Raw genomic sequence first — 26,091 nt, 5'->3', positions numbered from 1 at the left:
TTTTTCTGCTCATCATCATCCAAGCTTTGTTGCACTGTGGTAATGGAGTAAGAGAGTGATACATGATACGTGAACATACACATGGATTCTTACCTTTTATTCCAAAGCCAGACTCACAAATGACAATGTTGCCGCCCTTGGTTTTCCAACTCCAAAATCCTCCCTTTGAGATTCAGGTTGCTAAAAAAACTCCATTGTCATATCTGCTCCCCCTTTGGCGCAGTGCAGCTCTCAGTCATCCTGTGCTTGAATATCCAGCATCTCTCTTCTAACAGTCAGTGATGGCGAGGCGAGATGTCCACCATTGTTTGCTTTCCCACAAGGCCTGACTTCTGGAGACCCTTCCACAAGAACTGTCACGCTCACACATATAAGAGAATAAGAGGCTCTTTCCTTCTGTTCTTTTTCTCGATCCCTCCCTCTTCCTTTCCTTTTCCGTTGCCTCCCTCTTTTCCTCCCTCCCCCTGAAGCACATCAATAGAAACAGCCTCCCTTCAGAATGCAAACACTCCAAAACCCCAGCAGCCAATGGCACATCAGCAGGGCCAAATCATGGCCAATCACCTTCCACAATCATTTTTGAGACATGAAGGTTGGCTCAGAGAGCTAGGGGGGGTAGGTATGGGAAAATGCAGAGGCTTTTATGAAGAAAAAAAGAGGGCAGAGAGAGAGAATGACCGGTTAGACATGCTTTTGGTATTACAACATCTGCACAACAACTCATGTTGCCCAAACATTAACGCCATAGCTGGATGTTAATACTTACAAACGTCTGGTCCTCATTACTCTGAAAGATCAACAAATAGTAGGCAAATAACAGGACCAGGGAGTATTAATTTACATCCAGTGAATATATTGTACTTGATATAATGGTCTTTATTGCTAATTTGGTTCACATAAATGTATGTCACACAACCAGTACAACTGAACTGAAAAACTTTTCCCACATAATAAGCTTGAAGTGCAAATTTGAATACATACTTAAAAAAAAAAAAAAAAAAAAAAAACTCAACTAAACGGTCTAATTATAATTGATCAGAAACCAGGTTCTCTGAAAACTCTCTCCCTCTGGGAAGAATTTATAGCCAGTTTCAGGCTGAAATTAGTACTGTTTCATTGATAGTTTGCCAAACAACACAGGGAGGTATGTGTGGGGGACTTGAAGATGTTTGCTGATTTCAGAAAGGGCTGTTTTCAGTTTCCATCCAAAATCCACATTCTGAAACTGATACAAGTGTTTTTCTCCAACTGGCCAAATGGACGGAAATAAGCATAACATCTAGCAGTTAAGAAAGACATTATTCTCAACTGTGTCTTCTGCTGAGGTTAAAACAGCTCATTACTATTTACGTTTCTCTCCAATCATACTAAAATCATTCTTGCCAGAATGTTACAATAAGCGGATTATTCCATGACATCTGGCTATTCTGTGGATGTATGTGGAGAGAATTGAACTCCAACTGGCATTTTTACAGTGGCTAGAAAGACTTTCAAAATCTTAATCCTCCCTAACCCTCTGTTCATTCTTACAAACTGTGTTCTAAATATATGTACACAAGATCTGCTTAAAAGTGATGCAATAAACATCCATCCATCCATCCATCCATTTACTGTACCGCTTATCCTATACAGGATCTCAGGAAACTCAGGGCGCAAGGCGGGTGATACTCTGGACGGGGTGCCAACCCATTGCAGGGCACAATCCCACACACACACACACACACTCACTCACACACACACACACACACACACACACACACACATAAATTCATTCAAACACTGCAAACAAATTGGAAATGCCAATCAGCCTACAACACATGTCCTTGGACTGGGGAAGGAAACAGGAATACCTAGAGGAGGCCCCCGAAGTATGGGGAGAACGTGCTAACCACTAAGCCACCATGCAATAAACAAATCAATTAAAAATATTATAATAAAATTTATCACAGGGTTGGTTTGAAAATATGGGGAATTATAGAAATTTTACAAGCTGCTTTGCATTTGGTTTGGTTAAGAAGCATGTAATAAATACCAGTTGAATTTTTTATTTTATTTTAAACAAATGTGACTGCATTGAATACAAAAACAAATCAGGGCATGGTACAGCAGTAGGTGAGAAATTTGTTTGTAATGGAGGACAGCTACAGAGGTACACTTGGTCACTTGTAAGCATCTCTATTTAGCCCCAGTTGCTTATTAAACCAGGGATTTCAGGTCTTATCCGCTGGTGCTGGTGTGGCTACAGGTTTTCATTCAAGAAAAGCAGGAACTACACCTGATTCCACCTATTTAATTCCACCTGATCTAATACCTTGAGTAGAGCAGGGTGTCTTGGATCTAATCCCAGTGTGATACATCGCCTGGAATAGGGTTGGGCATCCATGCCTTAAACATTAGACAAGCCCTCTTTAGTTTTTCATAGAACAGTGTTTTTGAATAGATTTCTGAGAAGGGATATTCCAGCCAAAACGAATCTTGTTCAGGGGGGCTAATTTAAAACATAGAAGACTTTAAAACAGTATTTAACAGTGGTATTTTTGTTAGATAAAATATTCCATCAATGTAGGACACTTGATTAGAGTTGAAGCTTGTGTGTAGGTTGGGGATGTCACCCAAGGGACACACATGATAGATTAAATATTGTGTACATCACTGTGTCACTGATATATGTGGCCAGTGAAGAGAGTCTTCTCCATCATCTTTGACTTGTTTAATACTTCTTAGGTCATAAGGTTTTAACGATGTTAAAAGTTTCAAGAAAAAGGGCATTTTCTCTAAGAGCCAACGTTGAAGTATTGAGGTCTGTCTCCCAGCTCCACAGCAGGCTAAAAACAGAAAGAATTTTTGTGCTGACATTAATGGTGAGAAAACTTCTGAGGTACAATGAAGACAAGAAGAAGATAAAATATAAACCCTTGATTAAAATATAGGTATAATATAAAATATAGGTAAAATAAACACAAACACATCTCACATCTTCACTGTTAGGGCAATAATTAAGATGTTTAAACCAAGCAAAGCAGCAATGAATATGCCTGGAAGAGGATGTGAGTGTATTTTGCCCCAGTGAGCAGTGAGGAAGATGGTTAAAGAGGCAAGGTTGGAGATTTGCAAAAGATGGTACAATTTTAGGGCCACCAAGTCCACAAATCTAAATTAGACATCAATTATATGCTATAAATGTGTGACATAAGAAAGCTTTTAATCTAACCCCAAATGTAAGCACCTGGAGTTCATTAAACGCTACCTGAACTTTTACTGGAACCGGAATCTATGGTTAGGTGAAACAAGAAATAACACTCAATGTGGGTTTGGTATAAACAAAAAGAATCTAATCCAAACTGTGAAGGATCTGTGAAGTTGCGGGTGTGCGTTTCCTCCATAAGACCTGGGAACCTTGTTAGGATTCATTGCATCATGGACCCCATGAAATTCCAAGAGATTTTAAATGGAAATCTGGCTGCCTCTGCCAAGAAGTTACAACTGGCTTGTGGTTGGTCACCAACCCTGTTCCTGGAGACCTACCTTCCTGAACTTTAGCTCCGACCATAATTGTGCCCACCTGACCATCTAATCATTGCCTTAAGAAGTTTGTGATCAGTTAAAACATGTGTGTTATATTTTGGTTGGAGATGAAACCTGCATGAAGGTAGAGCTCTGGAAACAGGGTTGGTGACCACTGGTCTAAAAAATACATCCAAATCCCCACAAAAATCATTCAATGACCACAGAATCAAGTTAAACATGGTCATCCCAGACTTCTAACCTAAAACCATGGGGTGTGCTGAAGAGTAGAGTCCAAAGGAGGAGACGGAGGACCCTAGAGGGGTATTTAGGAGTGGTCTCAGATTCCATGTTCTGTATCCTCACCAACCATTACAAGACTCAGAGCTGTTGTGTAGGCAAAGTGATTTTGCACAAAGCATATTATAAGAGTTTTTGTTTGTCTTCTAAAAATTATTTTAAAATTAAGCCAATTAAACAAAGCCATTTTTTCAAAATCTTTTTGAACAAATCCAAGGGTTTTACCAAGGGTGGCCAGTATTTCTAGAGGTGACAGTAATCGCTCTATAGTCTCTGATACTTTAGGTATTAAGAAAATATCTACAACTCTCATGTGCCCCTGGTTTAATTGCTCTATGCATTCTCTTAATAGCAGTCATTGGTGAAAAAGTCAATTAGTTCATATGTTCGCATCTTTTGTATCTACCCCCACGCAGACATATGTTACAATGTTATAAACTTCTATAACAAATGTTATAGACAGCCATAGCAACACTTATTTTAAGACAATTTTTCTATTGGGTTTGCCTTATTCAGTGCCTCCAGGATTGCAATTTTGCGATTGTAGAAATGATCGCAAACTCAAGCAAACTACGTAATATTTTGAGGAGCTTGCCTTTTTTTTTAAATGACGGCAGATTTTCCGCAGATTTTGGCCATGATGCGTCAAGTGACATCATTACAATGCACATTCAGCCAAAGCCCTCTTCGATTCACGTGCGTCGAACATGGTCTTGTTTACCAACAAACATCACTGCGAAAGACAATTTGCTTGCAATTGCAATTTTGCCAATTCAAGTAGATTTCTGCAAGCAAAAACAAAAAAAGCCACAAAAAACTCCACACGCTGCATCGCAAATTTTGAGAGCGAGAAGCCACAGCAAAATCAAGCATTTTTGGCTGCAACAATCACACACACACACACACACAAAAACCCATCTGCAAAATCCAGTACTGACTGCTTAGTGGCAGCATTGCCACCTCACATGTCCAGGGTCCCTGGTTTTATCCTGCGCTCAGGTTACTGTATAGATATACAGTTTGTTCATATGAAAGATGCCGGAGACCTCCAGACCACCAGATGGCGCTGCACATATCTATAGGAAGAAATTTAAAGACTACTTAGTAGCTTACTTTATTCAAATCCCATGTGTTTCTGTTTTTGACAGATCTCCATTCACGGTTTTAAAAGTCCCATGGCTAGGTCTGAACATTTCCCATATACTTAAGTTTTTAACAAAAGCCAAGCAAGAGCATCAGAGCACAGACCTCCTCCTGGCAAGTAAGACCCATTATCAAGTCAATTCATTTAATCCCCGGACATTTCAGTCAGGTAAACAAACTCTACGCACAGATGTTCGAAAAGAAGAGAACTTTACACTTAAAAGATGTGTGATTTGTGTAGTGAAGGAACTGAGTGTAGTGTAAGTGTAAGTGTAGTGTCCCGGTGTCGGAGTGCAGCTGAACGAGCGCCGCTGTACCCACGTGGTTAGATGGCGGAGACTCCGCACGCGCTTTTGTTCCAAATCAATCAAAAACCCGGAGGAAGACGGACAGACATGAGCGGACCTGCTAAATCAGGAACTCCATAGTTCACCACACAGTGTTGTAAATATCCGAGTCTGATAGAGCAACGCGCCGCAAGTTTATCTAACATTTACATTCCTTAAGTCGAAATATCCACATTTGAGAAGCGAGGGAAAAGTTTTGAAGCGGTATGTTCGCGTTATAGTGTTGCTTTGTTGCATGTAAATGCGGCACGCTCGCTCGCTCGCGCGCTTGCTAACGCGGCTAAATTCATTTCTTTAGTCAAATTAATTTTCCCCGTGGTTGATTTGTTTTCATTGTCGACTTAGTTTTCATTGTTGTTGCGTTGCTGTTTAGCCACGGGATTGTTGTATTTTGTGCTGAAGTGTGTTTCCGTGGTGCGGGGGTGTATTATTTGTGTTGTATCGGGCTGGTTAATTGTTTAGTTAGCTCGGCGGGATGCGTGCTGCTAGCGGCGCTAGTTTGCTAACCAGCCGCATAACCTACAACAAAGAAACAAACGGAGCCGAAGCTGTACGGCGGTGATGCCCGAGCTAAGCACACCGCGAACACACTCTCGACCCGCTTATATCCCTTTAAACGTTCAGCAGTGGGCATAGGAGTGATGTGGGACACAACTCTCCTTAAACAACTTTTATAACTGAACTCTCTTTAGCTTCATTATTATTATTATTATTATTATTATTATTATTATTATTATCGTAAACACTGATCCACGGAAGCTAATTCGCAAAGATCCGAGATCATTCACATGCTGTAAGCACGTATCCATTCCTAAGCTAGCAGTTATTGCAGCAGAACAATGTGAATGGGAATATTTATTTATTTAAAACGCTTTTAACTGACTTGGTTTTTATATATTTACTGGATTCCCAGAGTGCACACTGGATGTGTTGGAGGTTTAGTTTTCTTCCAGGCGATAAGTTTGAGTAGAAGAAGTTTAATGGATTATAATACAGAGCTCGATAGTGATGGAATCTTAGGATCACACGGTGTATTTGTCAGATTTTTTTTTTTCAGTGATTATGCCACGCAAGAAGGTGACTGATGTCTCTGGAAATGGTGGACTGAAGAGAAAGAGAGCCAGCGGCAGAAAGAAGGACCGGGAATTCAGCAGCGACGACGAGTTTGAAGATTATGAGCAGGAAAACACAAAGAAACCCGGCAAGCAAGCCACCAAATCCGGCCTGCAGCCAGTCACAGTGTCTGACGATGTGAAAGAGAAGATTGTAAGATTTCATTACACTTGTACACAGCTAACTTAGTTATTTGTATACACTATAAGCTGTCTTTGAAACTTTTTTTTGCTGCAGCCAGGGACCTATTTAAAGGACAATTCCACCCTGAAACACATTAAATGTGTTTGTATTTTTTTTTTAAAAAAACAAAAGAAACAACAACTGTGTGTGTTTAGTGACTAGGATAATGTGTTTGGTTAGTGACTCTGGGGTACTGTGTTGGGTCAGTGACTCTGGGGTAACTGTGTTGGGTCAGTGACTCTGGGGTAACTGTGTTGGGTCAGTGACTCTGGGGTAACTGTGTTGGGTCAGTGACTCTGGGGTAACTGTGTTGGGTCAGTGACTCTGGGGTAACTGTGTTGGGTCAGTGCTGTCGTTTCGTTATTCCTGTGAGAAGTTGGTGGTTGTGTTGCCACGCTGATCTCACAGAGTGACGTTGCTTGTGACATTACGATGGCGTTTAATAGGGGGAATATTTAAACGCTCCGGTTTCACTTGCTATGTTTCCATCCAAGCTGTGAATTTAACTTATGAGGAAAAATTGGATTATCGCATAAAAAATAAAGTTTGCGAATAAAGCACAGTTTCCATCCCATGTGTTCAAGAGAACAAAAGCAAACGTCACTTCCTGGGGAATCTGGCACAAAGTATCAATACAGACAGAAGTTATTGCAACCGGGGAAGCCGCCGTGGCGTGTGTTGTCTCCCATGTACATTTTGGAGATTTTATTCGCATTTGGTGTTTACATCCAGCGTTTTTAATGCAGTATGGATGGATGGATGGAAACAGACTGTTAGCGCTTAAAAAAAATAAAATAATAAAGAGCATCTTTTCTCACTTACTATTTTCCAGTGGCAAATGCTGGATTCAAAGGTCCAAAATGCAATGCAGCTATAGAATGTAGATGCACTGCATTATGACTAGTTGGTGATCTATGAGATAATAATTTTTAATTTATATCATGCCTTTCCTGAGCTCAAGGATGCTTTGCAATATCAATACAATAATACATAAACCATGAACAATCATAGACAAACACAAAATGTGGAAAACAATGAACAAACACAGAGAAATACACAGTACAGATAGTACAGTCACTGAGAGAAAATGCATAGCAACACTTTGGGACAGATAACATTTGAGAAAACAGATATATTTTTCGTTGGGATTTGAACTCGGAGATGGAAGTGATGATGTAAAGAGTCAGAAGGAGTGAATTACAGATTTTGGGTGCAGCTACACTGAAAAACCTGCCGCCCATTGTAGAGAGACGAGATGTAGGGACAGAGAGGAGTCCGAGCCCAGACAACCCGAGAGAGCAGGTCGGGTTGTAGGGGAGAAGTAGTTCACTAAGATAGCAAGCTGCCAAACTGTGAAGTGATTTAAGTGTGAGCAGGAATATTTTATATTTAATGCGAAATGAAACCAGTAGCCCATACAGTTCGGACAGGATTGGAGTAATGTGAGCTGAGCGCTTGGTATGTGTAAGAAGTCTAGCGGCAGAGTTTTGATTATATTGCAACTTAGCAGTAGAATTAGCAGGTAGACCAATGAGGAGAACATTACCAAATTCGAGCAATGCGATGAAGGTGAAAGAATCCAATTTTAGAGTTGATGTGAGCTTCTAAGATGATGCCTAAATTTTTTACAGTACTAGATAGTTTAATGAGCGTGCTATGAATGTCACACGTAAGGTCATAAAGGATATTTTTAGTAAGTGTGGGTGTTCCGATAATAATGACCTTAGTTTTGTCCATGTTCAGTTTTAAAATGTTGGAGTTAAGCCATCATTTTAGGAAGAGATGGCGTGATGGTTAAATCCTGTGGCGCTACACTCAGCAGGTTATTGAACGGCATTGTGTGTAATTGTTAACCAAGTGAAAATAGATCAGCATGTCAGTGAAACGTGTCAACTCAAAAATGTTTATAAAATAAACCTTGGATGCAAGTTGTTCGGGGTGCATTTTCCCTTTAACTGTGTTAAATTTCTCGCACCTCCCAGCACAGACTTATTTTATGAACATAATCCAGCTATTTTTTAAATCTTAGGCTTAATAAACAATTGGGTACAGTAATATTTTTTCCATGGAGGTTCCACAGACATAACATGTAAAGTTGACATTTATAGACCTACTTAGTTTTGATTTGAGGTTTTGCTTCAACTAATTCAATTAACGTGACCAGTCAAACAGGCTAATAACTTTGTTAATGGTGGATTTTGATTTCCTGTAAAAATAAAATGCAAACTTCCCCAGACTTCACATTAAGAACTACTGCTCTAAGCAAAGTATTGCCACATACAGTGTCCCATTTTTTTTTTCCTTTTCTCCTGTAGAAACTTGAGGTGCCCAAGGTCAATGGTCAGCTGCTCGTTTTTGGGGCTACCAACTGGGACCTGATTGGCCGAAAAGAAGTGCCAAAACAGCAAGGTACCTACACATTTGGAGCAAAAATGGTTTTCTCCTGTTTACATCATCTCTATGGTTGCAAATTAAATATGCTTTAGGTTTTAATTAGACTTGCCCACACATCAACACTGAATGGATTATGGCTCATACCTGACTAATAACGAATGTTTAAATCTGACAACTACAAAAAAAATATCAGATTTTGTGTAAACATGCACTTATGTAACGTGTTTACAGGAAAACTCCTCACCTTCATGAGTCAGTTCATAATTGCAGTTATTTGGTTAACTATATTTTCCATACCCAGGTGGTAATGTCATTACATAAAAAAAAATAAAAATAGTAGTTACTCTTTTTCAACCAGGTTGCTGAGTTATTTTGTTAAATACAAAAAAAAAATGTAAATTTTACAAGATAAAACTGCCAGAAAAATAGCCAAATGTAAACAGTTGTGTAAGATTAAAAAAAATCCCTAATTAGTTAGGGATTAATTATTGCCTGCCTGCATTTTTTACACAAACATTCACAAAATATGAAACAACAAAACAGTAAAAAAAAAAAAATTTAAACAAAAAAAAAGACAAATGGCCTGTGAAGACGATGACTTAATATCTAAGGATTTTTTTCCATGTATAAGGAATATTTTTTTTGCAATAACTGCAATTTCTAAGATGAGTAAGCCTAAATGTAAGGTAGAGCATTTGGAAGAGTATTCAGTGTGAACACACAAACTTGTTACAATTTGTGTGTACTGAAGACTCACACAACGCAATTCTTTTGATTTCTTGACCATAAACCAAATATTGCCTAGTATTGTAGGCAAGCAGATTGTGTATAAGAGCAGTCTGAGGATGGCAAATCGTTTGTTTTTGCTAAACTGCTTTTATGAACATTACGAATAAATTCTAAGCAGCTGTTTGATAAGGGTTATTGTGCTGAGCTGAGTGAAAGGAAGTTGAAGCTGAGAAACATTCCTGTTTACCTTGGTGTACTCTGGCTTTAGACAGTGTTGTAACAGCTGTGCAGCATGTAGACCATGGTCTAATGGGATCAATAAGGAATTGATCTTGGCCATGGCTGCTCTGACTATTATGTTTCGAGAAAACACGGCCGCTTTTAAAAGAGCCCAATTAGGAATTATGGTTGCTTTTATTTACGATTTCATGTTTCTCTGTATCTATCGCTATATGAGTATTAGTGCCCTCATTCAGTCCTTGACTTGTTTGTCTTGAACATATGTAGCTATGTAGTTTTAACATGTAACATATGTAGTTTTTTGTAAACTTCTAAATGTGTGTCCTTTCGTGTGTAAAGCCGCATACAGGAACCTGGGCCAGAATCTGTGGGGTCCTCATCGCTATGGCTGTCTGAATGATGTGATGGTGAGCAGCGTGGTGTCAGGGCCCTGTGCTGCCCACAGCCTGCTCATCACCACCGAAGGCAAACTTTGGAGCTGGGGTGAGTTGCGCTATGCACAGCTTTCCCTCACTTTGTGGTGTTAATCAAATAGCTCATATAAGTAACTTGATATGTTCTTCCTTTTTTTAAAAGCCATTTTGTATCCTTAAATGTTTAAATGCCTCCCTGTGCCCTCATCAAGAGTTGAACATGGTGTGGAATGAATATTACTGGAACACAGAGTGCATAGTGTTTTGTATAATGCAAGAAATAAAATAAATTGGGGCTTTACAAATCTGGCTGTTAATTGGTAAGTGCCTTTCTAAAAAAAACAAATAAAGGCATGATGTTTATTTTAGATCTATTTATGTTTGTGTTAAGTGTAATTGTGTATAGTAGAGGGTATGATCAAGGTCACCATGACTTACCAATAAATACAGCTATTATTTATACTGTAAACAAGGGGTGTTTCGCCCTTTTAAAAGGTCAGTCTGATGTCCAGGTTTGGTGTCTTAGTCAGATGTATGGACCGTAAACAAGTAGTTGATGAATATAATGGTTTAAATGCTGAATGTTTGACTGTGTCTAGGGCCTATTTAGGCATCTGTGTGGTTGTCTTTAGCATGGATTTGGGAATTTCATGTAATTGGGCTCTTAATCTGGCTGTGAGGCATTGACTTTTTGATGTTCATCCAGAGAGAAATACTAATTTATGTGCGAATTTAACAAGTATACAAAATATTCCTTTCCAAGTACTTCCGAGTCAAATTATCATGCACAGCTTGATTCACTTGTCACTGTAGTCTATTCAGACAAGAACTTGGGGTAGTTTATTGCCTTATTTTTAATGTTGCAGCAGTACAAAAGAATTGTTTTCAATTCAGAGCCACAGCTAACAAGGTGGTCATAAGTGCTAATATTCGAGTACCAAAAGACTAAATCTTATTATTTAGTTCATATTCTTGTGTGCTTGGACATAATGATTGAATATAACTTTCCTTTTCCCTCTGTTGCACTTTCAGGTCGCAATGATAAGGGCCAGCTGGGCCACGGAGATACCAAACGTTTGGATGCTCCAAAGCTGGTGGAGGGTTTTGGGGAGGAGGTGGTAGTGGCCGCTGCTTGTGGTCGGAACCACACCCTCGCTTTAACAGGTAGGGTAATGGAGTATAGGAAGCCGTTATGTGGAAGTTTTAATCTCCCCGCTACTGTAAAGTCACTCACCAACTTCTGCGGTGACTTTATTATGTTCCCATTCTAAATGTTTTCCAGCAGTCTGTTAGTCTAATACCTCAAAACACTTCAGGGTTTTTCCTAAGTAATGAATATAGTTGATTTCACATGCAATTTTCTATTCTATAACAATGCAGAAGGAGTGACAAATTTCAAATACAACTTGGCAGGCAAAAAATTGTTACCTTAAATACTTCTTTCATATTCCCATATCCTCTCTTATTTCTGTGGCATGTCATTTCAGTTAATCTTTTAACCTCACAAGTAAACCTCACCCTAGCTAGTCTGCAAACCTTGAAGGTGTCAGCCCCCTGATGGGCTGTGAAATTTCTTAAAAATCTGTGTACTAGTCTGTGTACTATTTCCTGTTTGGTGACCTTCATTTCTGATGTTCCAGGCAGCATGAAAGTGGAAATGTCCCAGTTTTTATTGATTGAGATCCCTGTCTCAGTTATACCTTCTAAAGCAGGATGTTGCTGTTTGAATTGTTTGATCTAACCAGTGTTTTTCCCTACAGAAAATGGTACTGTCTACTCATTTGGAGAGAACAAACTTGGGCAGCTTGGTCAGGGTAATCAGACAGATGCAGTCCTGAGCCCAGCTTCAGTAAGAAACAACTTCTGTCTGAAATATTTTTTTAATCTACTTTTATTTTGAACATTTACATCAAAGTCAGTAGCACAGTTCTTGTATTAGAAGGCAAAGTTGATTTGTTTTCTTGAACCGTTCTGCTATATTCTGTAGTTAGCTAGTGAGCTGTGTTGGTGTGTTTATTCCTGTCTGAAGCATAAACTCTCTCTATTTGCATTTTGTCTGCAGATCTTGTACAATGGACAGCCTATAGTTAAAGTGGCATGTGGTGCTGAGTTCAGTATGATAGTGGACTGTAAGGGCAATATTTACTCTTTCGGGTGTCCAGAGTATGGCCAACTAGGTAATGTATTATAATATTTAATTCACTGTTGGGCCTCTATCATTTTAGTCAGAATTTTTGAATGGCTTTTGCTTCTTTTGCTCCCAACAGGACATAACTCGGATGGGAAGTTCATAGCTCGAGCCCAGCGTATCGAGTTTGATTGTGAGCTTATCCCTCGACGAGTGGCCATTTTCATCGAGAAGACTAAGGATGGCCAGGTGATGCCTGTAACCAACGTTGTGGTGCGGGATGTTGTGTGTGGTGCCAATCACACTGTGAGTAGCCAGTCACTCTCTCTCTCTGTTTGGAAACTTGATTTTTGAATTGTGTTGATTTAAGTACTCAGATAAGTTTTTAGTTAAACTTGTGTGATCAAGAGTACGCCATTTGTTTGTGAAATTATGTTGACATGAGCATGGGTTAAAATGAACAAGGACAGATTAAAAGGATTGCCTTAAATGTTTAGACTTATGAAACATAAGATGTATTGGATTAAAGGAGTGGCGGGTGATTGTTTCCAGTCTAAACATGTCCTTGGCAGCTTCATTCCAACCACAAATATTATACAAGCTGTTATGCTGATCTAGAAATAAAATGAGGAACCTTACGTTCAGGACACTTTCTCTAACTGATGATCCCTGGGTTGCTTGTTTATAGCTGGTACTGGACTCGCAGAAGCGTGTTTTCTCCTGGGGTTTTGGAGGCTATGGACGTTTGGGCCACACTGAACAGAAGGATGAGATGGTCCCTCGTTTGGTCAAGCTCTTTGACTTCCCTGGCCGTGGAGCCACCCAGATACACTGCGGATACCAGTGTTCCTTTGCTGTCAGTGAAATGGGTAAGAAGAGTCTCTGTAAATGAGATGACTCAGAAATAGTGGTTTTGTCTGTTGGTAAATGTGTTTTGATTTTATTTATTTTATTATTTTTCATTTTGTTTTGATTTGTTAGGTGGTCTGTTTTTCTGGGGTGTGACAAATACATCCCGTGAGTCCACCATGTACCCAAAAGCTGTGCAGGACCTATGTGGCTGGAAAATCCGCAGTCTGGCTTGCGGGTGAGAGTTCGGCCTACTTTCAGCTTTCTGAAGTGTGCTCGCTAGTGTCATGCCAAGCAAATGCTATAGACAACATTTGTTTTAATGTGTAGTGTGTGCCACAGTGTAACCATTGTCCTCTTTTTGTCTTTTAGGAAGAGCAGTATTATCATTGCTGCTGATGAGAGCACCATAAGCTGGGGACCATCGCCTACCTTTGGAGAATTGGTATGTCTGGCTTACAGCTATAGTTCAAGTTTTTATTGAGGGGATTATTGAATTAGTAATCATTTGCTGACTATTTTACATAATCCCAGAGGTTTTCATAATGAAAAGTGGTTTTCTGCCAAGTCTGTTATCTTAAACCTGCTAAGAAGCAAGAGTATCCACGATAACCCGGCTTAGATTACACGGCAGATTGTGCGTCCAATGTACTTGCACAATGTTGCACAAGATACTTTTAAAGTCATAAAATCATAACGTGCACACTTTACATTGTCATGCTCCTGTGAGAATTTGCTGTTGTAATTCCTCAAATGAATAAAGATGTGCGCTCAGTTTGGTTAATTTTGAGCTCCCTTCTTTTGAAAACCCACAATAATGCATAAACCAAACAAGCATGTCAGCACTCAGTTAATGTAAGTGGATAGGGAAGTGTACTCTGGCAAGGGGATGTGAAATGGAGCTTTTGACATATTTAGAAATTTTCTATTTAGCTATAGTAGAGATTGCACTATCAATATTTAAGTTTATCCATGAACCAAAATGTGAGCACAATTTTATTACCTTGAGAAATAAGTACATTTTAAGTAAATTATGCATTACATTTTCATAGGCTTAATTTTAATTGTTACATTAAACATATTCCTACAGGCACACAAGAAAAATATTTCAGTGGCCCCTTCAGACATCAGTATTGCTCTTCTAAACCAGTCATTGATGTGCCATTCATGATTTCGAGTCTCAATATGAATGCCCTTTCTATTCAATGTGGGATTGTACTAGCTCTCTCACCTCTCAAGCCATCCAGCTATTCTGACCCATCTCACACAGGCATTCAAAGAACCACTTTAATCACACATGATTAGTAGTCCTGACGTACAGTACCTTTATCTTATTTTGGACAGGGTTCGTACAAGGTGCTTGAATTTGGCTTTTTGAAATATAAGTGCTGGAAAACCTTAAATATCCTTTTTATGTCGAGTGGTGCTTAAAAAGTGCCTGAATTTTAAAAAGTCAATAAATACGAAATCGCTAAACTTCTAAGTTGTTTATTTTCAATAGAACATGAATACAGTCCTATCACTAAATGACACCCTGCTGCAGCCCCTCCCCCTTGTCCCACAATTTGTTTACACATTTGGACAGACAGCTCTGGTCCATTTTCAGACCCCTTTATCGACTTTTGGGGGCAAACCTTAGGTACTTTCGGTAGAAGAGAGTCGCTAGTATTGCCCCATGAACGTGCAGTTCTGCTTTCCTGCTGCAAGAACACCTCTCTGCAGCTACTCTGTTCAGTGAGTGGCAGAGAGGATCAGCACATTCAGTGTGAGAGACAGAATGAGAGACATTATGTCACTTCTAACATTCTCTCTGTGTGATTATTTTACATGTAAATATAGCTGACATCCAGTGTTGGGAAATAGCTAACTAAAAGTAGTGATGCTAATAACTACATTTTCCAGTAGCGTGACAGTAGCTCCGCTATTTTAAAAATATTGTCGCTTTTCCAGTATTGAGTTACTTTTTGAAACGAGTAGCAATGTAGCAACCAATCTTTTTTTTGCTTTTTTGTTTGTGCTCTGCAGTGCCTGCTGGCATCACAGGAATTAAGAGCCTCGTTATAGCTCGCACGGACAAGAAGAGGATATCTAATAAGCACGTAAAGCGACAAACCACAGTTTGTTACGTGATGTATGGGGCGGGTAAATTATACCATAATAAATTAACACTGGCATTTATTCTCTGATAGAGAGAATATTACTGGCACGTTGTTAATAGGCAACACAATGTTTACATTTACTTACAGATGAAATAAAATAATTCAATAAGTTTATCAGTGCATGCAGAGGGATGTTCTGAATAAAACAGTCTGATTGTATTCCTCAATATCTTGTTTAAGGGAGCAGCAAGAGAAAAAGTTCTTAACTTATTTATTGTTATTTCCATGATTCGTTCATTAATCAGTGGTTAAAAAAAAAAAAAAAAGAGAGAGAATATATGCAACAATAAAATTATTATTATTATTATTATTATTATTATTATTATTATTATTATTATTATGGACTATCGGAAGTATAGATTATTCATCCTTATTATCCTTGATGGAGTAGGAGAAGGTGACTGATTCTGATAATGAGAGAACCAATTACTCCTGGCCTTCATAAGTCCAATACTTCAGTTATAATATGACGTACAAGCACAAATTTTAGGACGCATATAGAAATGAACGTGATTGTCATGTTAAATTGCTAAGTAGCCTTATGTTTACATTATAAATTCATAATTCTTCTGAATTATTTTCAAATTGTATAATTCTGCTTAAGAAATTAAACACACAGTTATTCATACGCTGATTCACAATCATGACTTCCTAAAAATGTTTCCTATTTAAGTATCTTCAGGGTAGTTAGCTACTTTTTGTAGGAAACTTGTAGTGTAGCTAAATACTTTTTTAAAAGGGTAGCTTGACTAACTTAACTACTTCAAACTACGAGTAGCTTGAAAAGCTGCACTTTCAAAGTAGCGTCCCAAAAACTGCCAACATCACAGTACAGCTGTTGCCTTTAACTTGTTTGTGGTGATTTTGTCAGACGATGTAGGGGTTATAAAATCAGGATTTCTGCAGAGAAGCAGCTTGGAAATGGCTTGGAAGTGACTGCTGGTTAACATTTAGTCTTAATGAGCCGCGGTTCAGTCACTATTTCATACTCGCTCCATTGTCTGACAACAGAAACAGAAAAATATGTAAATGAGAACAGCTTTACTGCTAATTAGCACATAACATCTAGCTACATTTAGCGACTTTCCATTGAAAGTTGCTGGTATATTGAATTTAGCAATGCTTGGGGAAATGCAAATTTAGTTCAGCATGGCTGGAAAAGGTGCTATATAAAATTTGGTTATGTTTCATGTTTGACATCTCTTGTATAGTCCTCTTTTTAAAAAAAAAAAAAAAAAAAGCCTGGACTTTTATTATGAAGCATCTGTACGAACCCTGTTTGTATGTCATCAAGGTAAGTAGAGCAGTGTTTAGTTTCTGCTCTGAGCCATGCAAATCCCATAGCAGCCGACCAGCAGAACAAAGGAATCCAGCTGATCAAAAGCACTTTTAGCTTTGTGTCTCTTCTTTTTCTTAATGCATTACAGTCCACTGTATAAGTCTTATATCTGTTTTATAGGGATATGGAGATAACAAGCCCAAATCATCCACCACAGCTCAAGAGGTCAAAACTCTGGATGGAGTGTATTCAGAACAGGTGAGGGAAAAAATATTGCACTTTTGGAAATGTCTGTGATTTCAAATTATGTGTACTTTTAAATATGTGGGAAGAATGTTAGCAGTCACAAACAAGGTGTCTTGATCTCATCATCAAGTACATCTAGTTGGAAATACTGAGAACAAAATGGGTTTCTAAATACAAGTATAGCAATCTTACTGCACCTAGATTCACACAGTAGTCCTTATTTCAACATTGTAATATAACTGACTTGGGATCTCAAATCACATAGGTTAAGAAATAAGAGCAAGTACAATGATGAATATTTGCTAAATCTGTATTACCTTTCTGAATAGTTTATAGCCAGTTACACAACAGCGTTGCTGAGCGCTTCTTCTGAATTGTCAGAAGGTATTGATTAATTTTCTGTACAGCATGGCTCTGACAGTAGTTCTGGCTGCACTCATTATCTATGGTGTTGTTTCTGTATAACTTGCACAATTGAAAAATTGTTTAATTGTTGATGCACTGAAGTTTTCTGTGAGAAAACATTTCATTAACATGTTTGGATGGAGACTCCAGCGTCTGTGCTTTTTCACACTTGTTTTGAGACGAGAGAAAAGTCTTCAGATGGAGGACTTTTGTGCATATTACTTCGAGAGGAAAAAAGAGGGTGGTAAGGGAGCAACTATTGGTAGCTTGTGTAAGTGATAACAGGAACTAACTCGTCTCACAGACATTCCACAACATTAGGGCGGCTGTGGCTCAGGTGGTAGAGCGTCCACTAATTGCAGGGTTGGCGGTTTGATTCCTGGCCCACATGACTCCACATGCCGAAGTGTCCTTGGACAAGACCTTGAACCCAAATTCGCTCCCAATGGCAAGCTAGCGCCTTGCATGGCAGCTCTGCTACCATGTGTGTGCGCATCGCTTTGTAGAACCACTAAGGTTAAAAAAGCGCTGTATAAGTACAGACCATTTACCATTAGATATAACTATAAATAAAGTATGGTGTGTCGTTCTTTTAATAAAAAAATTTTTTTTAAACATTTTTGTTGAATTGATGTTGCATAAGAGGAATAAAACGCCTCGGGACATGCTGTTACAGGAACACGATCTATTTCTGGGTCATCATTGATTATTTTCTTACAATGCCATGCCATATTGTGACTTAACAAATGTATCCTTAAATGTGATGTGCACATAGTTGCCACTTTAACTATAGCATTTGTATCTACACTCTGGTTATTTTCAGATTCATTAACGTATAGAGGAGCTGTAGAATTACTGACATGGTAGTGTTGTATGGTGCTCTGAGTGTATCAGATGCAGTAGTGATGCTGGGATTTTTTATATATATATATATATAAATACTATTCATTCTGGCCACTTTATTAGATGTACATAATTAGACCTTGTAGGTGTACAGTTGGAGAGAATAGTTTCTTTTTCCATGCACAATTTTTATTAGTGTTTGTTTGACCACATGAGTGCAGTTGGCTGAATATCTTTGGTGGACTGCAGTAAAAATCTGAGGTGTTTGTTGTTTCAGGTGGCGATGGGCTACTCGCACTCGCTGGTTATCGCCCGTCAGGAAACGGATCAGGAGAAGGAGAAACTCAAGAAGCTGCCAGAGTACAATCCACGCACACTGTGATTCAGCCAGGTCCTTTCATCGTCGTCATATTCCGCAGAGGTTTCTGATTTTCCACAGACTCGCTCTGCTCACTAGGTCACCGGTGTAGTCACAGTTTTGGTTGGGATGCAATTCTTTTTCTTTTTTCTTTTTAAGACTTCAGATTACAAGTTGCAAGATGTGTATTAATATCAATTTGAACCTTGGGGCTTGTAATAAGTGATTCTTCTGAGCTGGAAGTCCTTCACAATGGCTTCATGCACCTGTTTTAATACTTAGTGTCTGGAGCTGAGAGGGAACCGTCATATGGCTCTCTCCAAGCACTTAAAACTCCATTTGGATTTCTTCTACTCCTTATACATTCTTAAAGGAAGTTCAGAATGTTCTTCTTGTATTTTCTTTTTACATTAAGTTGGCTGGGAAGAACTGTTGTGCGTCTGCTCTCTCCAAATAATTGGTGCTAAATCATTTTGAGGCAGACCCTTTCAGCTGATGATACATTAGCTGGCATCACTGAAAAGACCAACACTCCATGCTTGTGCCTTTTTAAGTGATCGAATTCAGGCTGTGGATGCTTTGTTGTCCCAAAGATCTTCCTTCACTATGTAATCTGGGACCATTGCAGTGTTTTGTTTGCAGACACTTAAAGTAATGTTTTATGTATTATGCCTTTTTTTTTTTTTTTGTGTTCACTTATGCTTAATTGTCATTTCCATGTTTGTCATTCTAGTGAATTACCTGTATTTAAGTTTTCTGACTACAAGATGTTGATGTAACATTCTACAGGAGAAATTTGTGTAATGCCCAAAAAACATTTTTGTTCAGAAAATGTATGTCCATTAGGCTGCCCAAATGTTTTCATAATTTTAAATAAAGGTTCATGTTTATGTTGGTAACTGCTTTTTTTTTATCTTCACATTCATTCTGCATATTGAGTTTATAAAACTACATTTTAGAATGTATTACAGATATCTATGAATAACGAATAAGACAAGAGTGGTGCAGTAAAGCCTGGCATAAAGTGGAAGTTTTTTTCCCTCTTATGTCACAGCAACTTGATGACAATTTTTTTTCTGTATTAAATAACGAGTTTTAAGTTGCAGAATAGCTGTGAACTGGGCTGATTCCTTTTATAACTTGTACATAAAGTTATAGCTGCTATAATCGGTCCTGTACCAGTCTCATCTCTCTCTTGAAATTAATGAATGGAGGAAAAAATACAGCTTATGCTACCAAGAAAAATTTAAAGCACAAAGTCAGGAAGACTCTGCATTGAGGGAGATCCATCATACAAATCCCTATGAATTAGCCATTACTATTGATGTGCTATTATAGTAAATTAACACCTTCTGACTAATTATATTCAAGAATTTGACTGTGCTGTTTTAAAACCCGATAACCAATGACAGCTGAATCTGCCAGGGTTGCTTTGATCTACATTCATTTGTTTATGACAAATTCTGTGGGATCCCAGGGCCCAGGAGTCAGGACCATTGTTCTGGACCATGAGAATAATAAAAGTGTGTGGTTTAATAATTGATTTAAAAAAATCAATGTTAAATGAATTTATTTAAAACATACAAAAAGAAAAACTTTAATCTTCATCTTCTTCATCCTCCTCGTCCTGATTGATCTGGAAGTAGCGAAGTTCATAGCTCTCCTTCGTATTAGCCACAACACGCAGCCAGTCTCTGAGGTTGTTCTTCTTCAAATACTTCTTGGTAAGATACTTCAAGTACCTGAAGAGATAAAAGTATTATAAAGCAGTGTAGAATGAAATTACACATGGAGATGCAATCATTTCCAGATAGATTACAATTCAGCGGGGGGGAAAAAGTACTGAAACCTTTTGGAGAAGGGAACCTCAGAAGAAACTGTGATCTTGCTTTTGCTCCTCTCAATAGCTATGACTCCACCGCCGAGGTTTCCTGCTTTGCCGTTCACTTTGATGCGCTCCTGAAGGAACTGCTCCTGTGAACCCACACACACACACAACAACTTCAAAATTTAACCATAAGAAATTCCAGAACTGCTAAAGGGTGGGTTTTATGACTCAAGAAGAATCGTAGACAGGAGTGATCATGGTCCTGTGCCCATCCTTTGTGCTGGAGTTTTAATTCTTGTGTATTGATACACCTGTTTTCTACCCAGGGATAGATATCAAAAGATGAACATTTTGTGCAAATACATAAAAATATATATATATTTTTTAACCCTGCTAGTAGTGGTGTTCTCTCAGCCACATGACTGCACCAATCTTGAGCACTGACCCAAATTATGTTTGTGCAGGGTAATGAAAGCACCAGAATTCATCTGAGGCTTTTAAACAACTGTTTCCTACCGTTACGGTTTGCTCTTACTTACTGTTCACTTTAGAATGATTTCAATATTTCCTAGTGAGTCGAGCAATGTGGATACAGGAGTCAGCTGTACATCACTGCTCTTACATTTGTCAACACTGACCTTTTTTTAAATTACAGAACACCACACTGCACTTTTATTCATTTATGTTGCGAAACAAGTTAGTTCCTGTTATCACTTGCATTATAACGGCTATAAACAAGTCATTCCCTCACCAGCATCTCTCAGAGACTAAAGAATTTACTGAGAACCTGCAAAGACCTTCCATCTCCATCCTGAAGACCATCTAATGTTAGAAAACTTAAAGGAAGAGCTTTATCTTTGATTTGGCAAAGCGCTGACACTGGAGACTTCTTCCATAAATGTATATACACTGAAATCCTCACCCTATCAACGATTACACACATTTTTTTAATCGGTTTATGTGGATCACCACCACCAGACACATTCCTGTGCAAGATGGGACAAAAGTATTAGTATTAAAGTATTAGTACAAGCTCTTTAAAGTGCACCTATTATGGTTTTTCAGTTATTACCCTTCATGTAGTGTGCTATAGAGCGGTTTGTGAATGTAAAAAGTCTGCAAAGTTTCAAAAATCAAAGCCCACGACACAGTTATTGACTCCCAAAAGAAGGAATCGATTCTGAACAGCTAAAACGAGTCATTAGTAATTCCAGACTTACTTCCTGTACAAACCTATATAGGTTTGTAACAAAAAGCCCCGCCTCTGGTCTTCAAAATTAGGCACTTTTCAAAACCATAATAGATACGCTTTAATATACAGTGGATATAAAACGTCTACACAACCTTGTTAAAACGGCAGGTTTCTGTGAATTAAAGAATAAAACTAAGCTCAATCATGTCAGATCTTTTCCCATATTTAATGTAAAACTGCAAAATCTAATGAAAAAAATAATTTGAAACTGTTTTAGGGGGGAAAAAAGGAAAATAAAAATGTACAATAACCTGGTTGTAAAAGTGTGCACACCCCTAAACTAATGCTTTGTTGAAGCAAAATTTGATTTTATTAAACAACTCAGTCTTTTTTGGGTAAGAGTTTATCAGTATGGCACATTTTGACTTGGCAATATTTTCCCACTCTTTCTTGAAAAAACACTGTAGATTCAACAAATCTTCTGTGCACAGCCAGCTTCAGGGCACATTACAGATTTTTAGTTGGATTCAGATGTGGTCATTCAAAAACACTGATCTTTTGGTTATGCCAATCCTTTGTTGATTTGAATGTATGCTTTACGTCATTGTCATGCTGAAAGGTGAAATTCCTTTTCATCTTCAGCTTACTAGCAGACATTTGAAGGTTTTTCACTAAAACCGCTGGACTGCACTCACACTGCTCTTAATGTTCCAGGCCGGACAACACTTACTTTATTACGATGCGACTTTTTGTCTTGAAGAAAACAGGAAGAAAAGCACTCTTGCACAGCACAAAGGAGTGAATCGTAACGTTACTGATCTTAAAACATGAGCTGTTTGCGGACCATGGCTTCAGCAGTTAGATGAAATCAAGATGATGTGAAGAAGAGCCTAAAGAAACAGCTGGTCTTTATTTGGTTTAATCAGAATCATTTCATTGAAGACAGCTGTATGATCGATCACTCGCTCACTCACACACACACTTTAATTATATTCTGCTGAAATGAACGAAATGGCTCGAAAAAAAGATTAGTTCATTTTGCTGAACGAGATTCAAAGATCCGAGTCAGTAAAATGATCCGAACTTCCCATTAATATATATAAAGTATTTATGCATCATTTTTATGGATCTACAAAAAAGCAGTGATAATTAAACTACAGTCTTAAATGAATAATAAAATATCACTTTCACTGCACCTTGTGGTTTCTGTTACTCACTGACTTTGATCGTATCGATTTAATTAAACGAGGCCGGTCGCTCCTCACTCGTGTCTATATTGCGAGTGAGGAGCAACACGGCCTAGTTACCAATAGATCACTTTCGTTATAAGAAACTACAGCATTTACGCAAATACAGCATGTAATGACAATAAACTTGAATTAAACTAAACCTTTTAAGCAACTTACACCAATTTCCCCCAAGTCCTTAAACAGTGGAGCATTTTGGATATAAACACAAGTTTGTGCACATGCATCACTGCCGTACTCCCATGGTACACAAGCTCCACTTTGTGAAGTTTGCTCTTTGCAATCTCCTTCACAGCATTTAATATAAAATGCTCTCCTGCCTTAGAGGACTTGTATTGCACACATTTTTCCTTATCACTTGATGATTATGCCTCCGTCTGATGGTGAATGAGGTCATGCTGGGCATAAAGGTTACGCTGGCAAACAGTAAACTGAAGAAAGTCATTGTTGGTGACTCTGGGTATCTGCTAAAGCTAGCGTCGTCGTATTACGTGCGTATGACGTCATGTGCCATCAACTGGGAAACGGCTTGTATGTCAGGTTAATAAAAGCCCGCTAATGTTCCATTTGAGACGATGTTACCTTTCTAAAATTCATACAATAGACTGTAGAGTACACAGTGCATAGTGTAAGTGTATAGTACTTCATTTGGGACACAACTTTAGGATTTACTATGCGATGCGTTTTCGGAATACAAGTAACATAAGTAAATGTACCCCGTGCCGCGTGCAGACCAACCAATCAATAATGAGAATCACTGACAACGATTTTCATAATCGATTAGTTGTTGCAGCTCTATAGGCATGTATGCATAACGGACCATTTTGAGGCATGACATGGGCCGTACATGCACAACAGATAAACAAGGTGCGCAGGTGGTGAGCCCACAAGAGGACGGTCCCATGTAGCTAGTTCAGGTCGTGCTCGGCCCAGCCCCATGGGTAAGGTCCCAACCACCAGGCACTTGCTGACGAGACCCCCCACCCCCCACCAGGCCTGGCACCAGGACGGGGCCATGGTTTCCCTATTCCAGGTGAGGTATCTGGGTCCTTGGTTTTATCTGTCATAAGGATCTTTGACTCACTCTTAAGCCGGGTTCACACTGTACGATTTTGGGCATGATTTGGTCGTCCGAGACAAATTTGGAGAATCCTAAAAGATTCCTATAATCCGCCAATTCAATCTAATTTTTCCTCTGATTAAATTCTGGCAGTGTCAGAAGATTTGAGGCACAGTCCTGTACTGTGGCTTCTCCTACTCCGTACCAGTCTTCTTGCGTGCGTCCGTTTTTCGTGTCTTGACTGTCATATAGTCTGACGTTAATGACAACTGAGATCCTACAGTGTGACATGGCTTACAGCAGGTATCATGTTCATACAGTCTGACAAGCAACAGTTGCAAAGGACTATTAAAAAAAATTGCAGTGTGAACCCGACTTTAGTCTGGCCCCTCACCTAGAACCAGCTCGCCTTGGGAGTCCCTGCCAGGGGCTATTCGCACGACAACAGAGCTCCTAGGATCAGTGGGGCACACAAACCCCTCCACCACAATAAGGTGGTGATAAGGCCTTAGACAGAGTGAGGAGATCGGACATTCGGAGGGAGCTCAAAGTAGAGTCGCTGCTCCTCTGCATCAAAAGAAATCAGCTGATGTGTTTGGAGCATCTAGCTAGGATGGATCCTGGACAGCTCCATGGGGAGGTGTTTCAGGCATGTCCAACGGGGAGAACACCCCGAGGCAGACCAAGGACTAGGACAAGGATGTGAGAAGACATACCGTGATTGGGCTGAACTGTGCCATTTTTAGACAAGGTTATGACACCATGAAGATTTCAAACCAAATCACCTGTACACATAAGTGAAAACCCTTGAGCAGAAGAAGAAGAAAGAAAAAACAGCTTACAAAGTTGGCCGCATCCATGATGCCATCCTCGACCGGGTGCGTACAGTCCAGAGTGAACTTCAACACTTGCTTCTTTTTCTTGCCACCTTTGCTAGGCACAGCTTGCCTCCTCTGTAATAAAATAAAAAAAGTATTTAAAAAGAGAGAGAGAGAGAGAGAAAATAAAACAATAAAGCCTGCTGTCAATGGATGCAAGCTGATACTGGCCTATTTCTATATAGTCCCTAAACAACAATTCCATTTTATTATAATCACGTCTAATTAAAAAAAAGTCTTTGTTTATTGGCATGATGTAAACAGACCTAGCTCTTAGCTAAATAGCTTGTGTTAAGCGGTTAGCTTAGCTTCATTCACGACGCCCCCGCAAATTAGCAAATGAAAGCAAAACTAGCTTTAGAAAATGTCATATCAGTTTATAATATGATAGAGACATATCAAACAGAGCAGTCAGTGCTAATACAACAACACAAAGCGGAGATAAGACATGTACATTTCAAACTGAATTCGACCATAGGATCACTCACCAGCGGCGCCATGACGAAAAATTTGTACGAGAGGAAGAACACCGACTGCGCATGCGCGCTGTAGTCTCTAATCGAGCGCAGACATAGTCGATACATCGATATAGCAGTGTTTGACATTTGAGAGCAAAAGTTTGCACCCCCTCCATAAATTCTGAATTAATAATAATAATAATAATTATTATTATTATTATAAATGAAATGTGAGTGTATCGTGCGAAAAGGACAAAATCGACAGAAAAATATTTTGAACCAAAAGAAAAAGTTCAAGAGGTCGAGGGAGTTATAAATGAAGAGTGGATACACAAGTTACCAGACAATATGTATATCACAGATGACTGATGCAACGTTTGTCATTATAATAATAATAATAATAATAATTATATATATATATATATATATATATATATATATATATATATATATATATATATATATATATAACCTTTTTTTATTGTTTCCATTATTAACATCTTAACATACACCATTATTCTGTTACTGCTGATAATGTATTAACTTTTGTTAAAAATAATAATAATAATAATAATAAATAATTAATAAATAAATAAATAAATAAATAAATGATTTAACATCTAACTGACACTTGTTTAGAATAATTTCTTAATCCTTTTCATTGTCTTTTAAGGGTCTGCAAACGTTTATTATTATTATTATTATTATTATTATTATTATTATTATTATTATTATTATGGAGGCACGGTGGCTTAGTGGTTAGCGCGTTTGCACCTCTGGGGTTGGGGGTTCGAT

General features: G+C 38.6%; 3 protein-coding genes across 7 annotated transcripts in view; 1 reads left to right on the top strand and 2 right to left on the bottom strand.

The window, feature by feature from the left end:
• The window catches only part of arhgef10lb (Rho guanine nucleotide exchange factor (GEF) 10-like b), a 37,690-nt gene extending 35,739 nt beyond the window's left edge, over positions 1 to 1,951 (bottom strand). Inside the window, exon 1 of one of the 2 annotated variants that reach the window (XM_053643243.1) lies at positions 94 to 1,951. The gene's annotated coding sequence lies outside the window, so the exon portion shown is untranslated. The remainder of the gene's footprint in view (positions 1 to 93) is intronic. The other variant, XM_053643242.1, reaches the window with a different exon arrangement.
• Positions 1,952 to 5,046: 3,095 nt separating this feature from the next.
• On the top strand, positions 5,047 to 19,528 carry rcc2 (regulator of chromosome condensation 2). Of its 4 annotated transcripts, none has more exons than XM_053643417.1 (13): positions 5,047 to 5,065; positions 6,352 to 6,560; positions 8,906 to 8,999; positions 10,293 to 10,436; positions 11,399 to 11,530; positions 12,127 to 12,215; positions 12,429 to 12,543; positions 12,634 to 12,800; positions 13,183 to 13,363; positions 13,476 to 13,581; positions 13,716 to 13,788; positions 16,962 to 17,039; positions 18,553 to 19,528. In XM_053643417.1, coding segments are annotated over exons 1-13 (1,494 nt in total). In that variant the 5' UTR covers positions 5,047 to 5,064; the 3' UTR covers positions 18,658 to 19,528. The 4 variants fall into 4 exon arrangements, with proteins under 4 accessions (XP_053499392.1, XP_053499395.1, XP_053499394.1 ...); XM_053643420.1 differs by having other exon boundaries at positions 5,049 to 5,065; positions 6,337 to 6,560; XM_053643419.1 differs by lacking the exon at positions 5,047 to 5,065 and adding an exon at positions 5,147 to 5,498.
• Positions 19,529 to 20,186: 658 nt separating this feature from the next.
• On the bottom strand, positions 20,187 to 25,442 carry LOC128619315 (60S ribosomal protein L22). The gene is made up of 4 exons (XM_053643421.1): positions 25,327 to 25,442; positions 24,803 to 24,913; positions 20,483 to 20,607; positions 20,187 to 20,375 (listed from the first exon to the last, which is right to left on the bottom strand). The coding sequence occupies exons 1-4, from the start codon at positions 25,420 to 25,422 to the stop codon at positions 20,231 to 20,233; spliced, it is 477 nt and encodes a 158-aa protein (XP_053499396.1). The 5' UTR covers positions 25,423 to 25,442; the 3' UTR covers positions 20,187 to 20,230.
• Between the last annotated feature and the right edge of the window lie 649 nt (positions 25,443 to 26,091).

The sequence above is a fragment of the Ictalurus furcatus genome, chromosome 15, assembly GCF_023375685.1.
Source record: "Ictalurus furcatus strain D&B chromosome 15, Billie_1.0, whole genome shotgun sequence".
NCBI lineage: Eukaryota > Metazoa > Chordata > Actinopteri > Siluriformes > Ictaluridae > Ictalurus > Ictalurus furcatus.
Note: the sequence above shows the minus strand (reverse complement) of the source record. Positions and strands in the feature narration are given on the sequence as shown.

What these genes read in the sequence shown, in the direction of transcription:
- rcc2 (XM_053643417.1), top strand. An exon ending in ACGATGTGAAAGAGAAGATT is followed by an intron (nt 6,561 to 8,905) that starts GTAAGATTTCAT and finishes TTTCTCCTGTAG; the next exon opens with AAACTTGAGGTGCCCAAGGT. An exon ending in TGTGTGGTGCCAATCACACT is followed by an intron (nt 12,801 to 13,182) that starts GTGAGTAGCCAG and finishes GCTTGTTTATAG; the next exon opens with CTGGTACTGGACTCGCAGAA.
- LOC128619315 (XM_053643421.1), bottom strand. Translation starts at nt 25,422, where the DNA reads ATGTATCGACTATGTCTGCGCTCGATTAGAGACTACAGCGCGCATGCG. An exon ending in TCATGGATGCGGCCAACTTT is followed by an intron (nt 20,608 to 24,802) that starts GTAAGCTGTTTT and finishes GTGGGTTCACAG; the next exon opens with GAGCAGTTCCTTCAGGAGCG. An exon ending in GAGGTTCCCTTCTCCAAAAG is followed by an intron (nt 20,376 to 20,482) that starts GTTTCAGTACTT and finishes TTATCTCTTCAG; the next exon opens with GTACTTGAAGTATCTTACCA.